Consider the following 6,499-nt stretch of genomic DNA (forward strand, 5'->3'; position numbering starts at 1 on the left):
TTCCCACTCCCAAGAAAGCAGGCAGCACTAGTTCAAGTAGCAGTATACTTTAATACAGAGTTGGGCAGTGCCTAAAACATCAAGCAAAATCGAATAAAATCCCCAATGTTCCCAACCAAAAACACAAGTTTAATAAATTGACTCATAAAAAGGAGAAAAAAAAGGAACAATCAAAAAAGGCTATTCATTCCTATACTGCTGATCAAGTGTTTAATAATCTATTTATCAAAAGTTATTTACAAACTAACACTCAATAAATCTATCAGAATCTAAATATAGTTTCTAACACACACAATCTAAAAAACTCAGGCCTCCATAACTTTCAACGATCTAAAGACTGTAGATCTCAGAGCTAAATGCTGGTATTAGTAAAAGTGTGATGTGAAGGAAGGAGAGCGGGCTGCAACAGCTGAGATTTATGGTTTATTCCTTTTACCTCAGAACTAAGATCTCAGAGCTGGGAATGACATCACACCTTAGTTAACCGAGTTCCAGTTGCGAGTCTGCAACAAGTCGGACAAGAAACATGGTCTCCTCCTTGAGTACCTTTGTTTTGTAAGCTAATACCAGGCAATAACAACACACTATCTGATAGTTTAGTAACATGACAACATGTCCACAGATACAACTTGCACACCACTATAGGTGTGATCGATTTAGTTACACAAAAAGAGGACTAAGCTGCTAATTAACACAATAGTTACAGTTTAAACGTTACTGCTGACGTACAGCAGCTTCCAAGTCAGAATTACGACTTCAGGGGGCGTTCCTGATTACGTATCGGACCGGCAACTCGGAATTTCTGAGTTCTGAGATCTAATGAAGGGCACCATTAAAAGCTGTTATGTCAGGCTTGATCCAATCAGGAGGCAGCAATTCTATTTAAACTGACTAATCAGACGTAGCACAAGCACCAGCGTCTGATTGACTGACACACACCAGCAATCACAGACACATTCTCCCAAGTAAACACCGACACACTACAGGGGAGGAGAAAGGGCTGCACACAAAAAAGTGAAAGATCCCTGTTGTCTGAAAAGCCAAATAACCGGTAAATACAGTAAATAGTTTATGGCCTGCCACAGGTAGCCAAAGATGAAGCGTCATGATTTATGTCTTTACTCTGGAGTACACACATTCAGCTAGTGTGTCGTCCACATGTCTTCTTGATCTTCTGGCCTGGTTTACCCTTAAAGCAGCGTAATGAAGATTATCTTCATTTATGGGACCCTAGACACAGAAAAAACAGAAAATCCCAATAAGTAACCAACAACAACTAAAAGTTAAAGAATTCTAAGTAATTATTCTGAGCTGGAAAACAACAACAACAATAATAATAAACTGTATTTATAAAGCACATTTCTAGTCCCAAATTAAAGAAGAGCATTGCATCAATGAGTTAGATAAGGTAGATAAAAATTAAAACAGAAAAAACAAGAATAGGAGTTAATAAAATCACAAAATTGCAAATCAAACATATCAGATGGGGAGATTTACTATTTCATAATAGTGGTCTTAAAACACCAATACATTTAAAATGGCTGCTCCAATCCTGCTCACATACACAGATCAAAGGCGACAGATCATCCACGTTTTTTCAAGTTAGTGAACAGATTCAGCTGATTTAAGGGGAGGGGAGAGTGCATTTTAAAGTCATTGAACTAAAACAGCAGTGATCTTTTGTTTGGAATTTTATTTGTGAAATCACAAAGGGATTGTTGCTTGATGACATAAGTGGTCACTCCATGATGTATGGGATTATTAAAATGCTGAGTTTTACAAACTGGAATGTTATTTGAGGAAAGTTCAAGGCCAAAAATAAGATGCTCAGTTTGGTCTGAAGTAAGCTGAGGAAAATGATGGGACATTCAGTTCTTGAGAGCTGCCCAGCTGTTTTCTAGAGAGATTGAGTTGCTGTAGTCCGTCGGTTTAACAGAGACGTACAACTGAGGGTCATCAGCGTAAAAGTGATAACTGCGAAGAGTAAGTCAAGAATAAGGTCTAAATTTTCATTAATACCAGTTGCTTGTAATTGCAGAAGAGAAAGGTTTTTTCATTTACATTTCAACATCTTCTCCAAATGATGAATAACATCTTTCCTCTTTGATTAAGACTTAAATCTGGCAGTCATACCGAAAGTTCAACATTATTCTGGACATTTCTACTTTCTACTCAATATTTTGACTATTAGGGAGCACTGACGGAGTAAATACAAAACCAAAATCCCTCTCGTTTTTTCTAATATTAAGATATGTTTGAAATGTAATTTATAATAAATTTGATGTAAATACCTGTGTATTCGTAGCAGAAGAAGCCGAAGTTCCTGAAAAATAATAAAGAGCCATTTTATTCAAATCTTTTAAGTTTCTATTATTCAATGTTCAATCAATACACACAGAAACAAAAAGTACTAATTACCTCCAGAGTGAAAGCGGATTTTCCTCCTAATACTGAACAGTATCACAGTGAGTGAAAAACTAACGATGGTGGTTAATGTCAAAGCTCCACTCAAGAAATACACCAAGATATGAGAGTAGTCTTCTTCTGCAAAGAGAGAGACAAGAGGAGATGTTGCGGAGCAGCTTTTTAGAGTCTTTGCTGGATTAGGTATATTCATATGGTAATTATGACTATTTATCAGAAAGCAATAGTTTCAGCAGGAAAGTCACTTACTGTCAATGTCCAGGTGGGTCCCGTTTCCGAAGAGAATGCGTCCACATGAGACAACAGCGCAGTAGTAAGTCCCAGCATGAGAGCTATTGACACTCTTCAATGGTAAGTTGTAGACACAGGTGTTTGTTTCTGTGTTGGGGCTCCTCACACACTGATCATTGCTGCCGACATGGGTGTAAATGAGTCCTGGATGAGATTCTTCAGAGTTTCTGAACCAGTGAACACTGTGTTCTCCATCACAGGTCCCAGTGTGGACTGCACAGTTCAGAGTCACAGAGCTTCCAAGCTGGATGGTCTCAGATTCTGACTGATAAACCGTAGCCGGGATATTCAAACCTGAACTCTTAACGCTGACTAAAGTACCCACTGCAAATTTATAAGTTATTGAAATGCTAACTGCGCAGTAGTAATAAGCTGTGTCTGAAATGTGTAAATCTGTGATATTCAAGTGATTTCCACCATTTACGGCTTCCAGTGTAAAGCGTGGATTGTTCTTCCACTCATCATTAAATGCAATGTTTTTATTGGACTCATAGAAGGCAGACATCAGTCTTGGTTTCTGTCCGAGAGGTTGCTTATACCAGGAAAAACGTCTTACCCTATTACTTCCAGAGGAACATTTCAAAGTTATGTTGTCTCCGACATTAGCTGATATAAATTCTCTCTCTTGATGAACAGATGAGGATAGATTGGTCATCTGAGCTGAAGTGACAAGAGAGACAGAGTACAGATGCAATGAATATGTACTGTTGTACTATCTGCAATATTAGAGGAACACATTTAGAGTCTAAGACAAGTAGAGTGACCCAACACTAAAAGAAAAAAACACAACTCACCACTTTTGTCCAAGATGAGAAATGTGAAATAGAAAAGTAACTTTGGAGCTGTCATCGTGCTCAAATTGCAGTGCTGAATGAGAAGACTCTTGATCTCTTCTCAACACCTCATAGGGAAGACTGCTTTTGATTGGTCAACCTGTAGTGACACCTCATGTCCTATTATGGAAACTAGTCAAGATGTTCACCGCCAGAAACAGCCACATCAAACTGATCTCAGCAGCTCAGTTTGGTGTTCATTTTAAACACCTCCAACCTTTTTAGTTTTTGACCTAATTATGTCTCCATTCTTTCTTCCTGTTATGATATTTGATGTATTTTAACATTGTAATAACATGGTGTTCATCCAAAGATGGGTTGTATCATAACTGTGCCAGTTTTAAATTACAAGATAATTAGAATGTTATTCAGCTATGCTGTGTGTTATTATATCTCACTGATGCAAGTGTCACTAGATGGTATTGGTGGGAGATCTTTCATCGAGAAATGGGCTCCTATTTCATACATGGCACAAGTCTAGGTTACAAACTGAGCAGCACCACCAGAGGTCCTCGTTTATGCCAATGTGTGAATTTAGCAGGGTGATGATACCATTCACAATGGGTAGAGTTTCTCTCCTGTTGTAACGTGAGCATTATAAAATAATGCTAAACCTAACTAGGTCAATCACATGATAGCCAACTACCACAAAGGAGAGCTGTTGTTTAAGTTATTAGTATTGTAAGCTGCTGCATTTGTTTCATTGTAGCCGATCCGCCGTATTCGCCTTTCTGTGTTTTATTCACTGCTGTGCTAGCCTACTTTCAGTTAAACGCTGAACTGCTTTCACCATCAGGAAAACCAGTGTACATGCCGTTGAATGAAATCCAGCCACTGGCTTCCTTGTGTTTAACTCAGAGAGCTCAAGCTGCTTCAAAGGCCAAGCCACACAGCTCCCTTTGTTCTCTGTCCACCCATTTGTGCCCATGTGACGTCACCACATGATGCTTTTTCTTTCTCACTCTGCCCCAACTCTCTCACTCTCTCTCCCACACACACACGCATAAACACGTGTGCTACTCTGTTTGTTTGTAAATACTTTGTTGCTGTAGCTTAGTTTATAATAGACATTTGTTTGATTGAGTTTCACTGATTGCGGTTAATTTTGGCAAAGGCAAAGCATTCAGTTTTCTGGTCGATCTTCGTCCCAACCCTCCCCAATGGTCATGAACTATGGGTAGTGACCCAAAGAATGAGATTGCGGATATAAGTAGCCAAAGTGAGTTTCCTCCGGAGGGTGGCTGGGTTCAGCCTTAGAGATATAGTGAGGAGCTCAGACATTCAGGGGAGCTCGGAGTAGATCCGCTGCTCCTTCGCATCGAAAGGAGCAAGTTGAGGTGGTTTGGGCATTTGATGAGGATGCCTCTCCCTTTGGGGGTCTTCTGGGCACGCCCAACTGGGAGGATACCCCAGGGTAGACCCAGAGTTCGCTGGCAAGATTATCCTTAGCCTTGGAACGCCTTGGAATCCCCCAGGAGGAGCTGGAAAACATTGCTGGAAAGAGGAATGTCTGGTTTAACTTACTGCCCCTGCGGCCACTGTGACCCGACCTGGTGAAGTGGGAGAAAACGGATGGATGGATGGAAGGGTGGTTGGAGGCTTTCCCATCGGTTTCCCGACTTCACAGTGTTCGGAGAGCTGCCGAAGCTCAGCCATAAAATTTGCCATAGACTGACCTGGCTTCCTGAAATGACTATGAAACTTAAACCTTTGGACAATCACAGAAGGCTTTGGATTGTGGTGGTTCCCCACAAGCTGGACCAGTTCATCATGTGGAATTTCCTCTGGTTCCGCTGCTCTAACTTCTACTATAAAAGGAACCAGTCAAAAACTTTATGTCAAGGTATTTACTCTTTATCTAGAACAGCAGGAGTTTGTTTCCAGAATGTGGCCGAGATGGAACCATGCTGCAATCAAGGGTATTATCAAGTAACATTCAAATACATAGCAGCAAATAGAATAACATATACCCTTACAAAAGATAATAAACAGCAAGTGACGTTTCATCAACAATAATGGACAATTATCAGTTAGAATAGAAACACATCCTGAAGCTATTTCTGCCCAGACAAAATCCTCTTACTTGGGATCATTTCTGGTGATTGTTGCGAGGTTGGTCTGATGTTCAATCTGTTGAATGTTGATTAAATGATTCAGGCAGGTTTTTCCATGGTAGATGAAGAGGGGACAGCAGGAGACGGACCTTCGACAAGAGCAATGCTTTATTGTCTTCCTTGTTGCAGAAAAAGATGTATGTTTTCTTCTTCATCTACCTGTGGGCCTGTCTGCAGTACTCCTCTCCGGTTGTGTTCAATGACGTCGAAGTAAACGAAAGAAAGAAAACTCTTGGTGCTCGACCAGCCAGATGCTGAATGCGCAAAACTCTTAAAAATGTTCCTTGGAAGTGTAAGTCCTCTTTTGTTGGAAGCATGTGAGAGAGATAGAGAGCGCCTACACTCTAAGAAATTAATTAGTGATGTTGTTCATATTATGTAACTTTGTTGTGGTAAAATTACTATAACTTTTAAGTTTTTACAGAAAAATTAACAAGGTTTCCTTGGAATAACGTAATAGTAATAGATTTCAAGGCTACAAAACACAGGAGTTTTAAACGAACGTAACCATTGTTAAATCAAACAAGCACGCAAAGATACTCTACTATGACGCATTCTCGGACATGCGCAGTAACCACGGAGCAAAGCAACCGTCGCCACTTGCGCGCCTTGTGATTTGGGGGAAACCGTCGTCCTTGAAAAGTTTGGTAAGTACAAATGTTTCCTTAATAATACTGTGTGAAGCTGTACATTGTGTCAACCGACTTTAAGTGTTTTCAGTTTTTATTGCTCTAGGTCCTGTATTTTGGTAGAGTTTGGAAAACGGTCAATGCTAGCTTAAATCAAACACACACACACACACACACACACACACACACACACACACACACACACACA

The 6,499-nt window shown here is 40.0% G+C and overlaps 1 protein-coding gene across 1 annotated transcript; it reads right to left on the reverse strand.

Annotated features, from left to right (window-relative positions):
- Nucleotides 1-31: 31 nt before the first annotated feature.
- Nucleotides 32-3,876, reverse strand: LOC109992834 (MAM domain-containing glycosylphosphatidylinositol anchor protein 1-like). The gene is made up of 5 exons (XM_065950950.1): nt 3,510-3,876; nt 2,674-3,375; nt 2,419-2,544; nt 2,292-2,323; nt 32-1,230 (listed from the first exon to the last, which is right to left on the reverse strand). The coding sequence occupies exons 1-5, from the start codon at nt 3,562-3,564 to the stop codon at nt 1,111-1,113; spliced, it is 1,035 nt and encodes a 344-aa protein (XP_065807022.1). The 5' UTR covers nt 3,565-3,876; the 3' UTR covers nt 32-1,110.
- Nucleotides 3,877-6,499: the final 2,623 nt, after the last annotated feature.

The sequence above is a fragment of the Labrus bergylta genome, chromosome 22, assembly GCF_963930695.1.
Source record: "Labrus bergylta chromosome 22, fLabBer1.1, whole genome shotgun sequence".
In the NCBI taxonomy this organism is placed as follows: domain Eukaryota; kingdom Metazoa; phylum Chordata; class Actinopteri; order Labriformes; family Labridae; genus Labrus; species Labrus bergylta.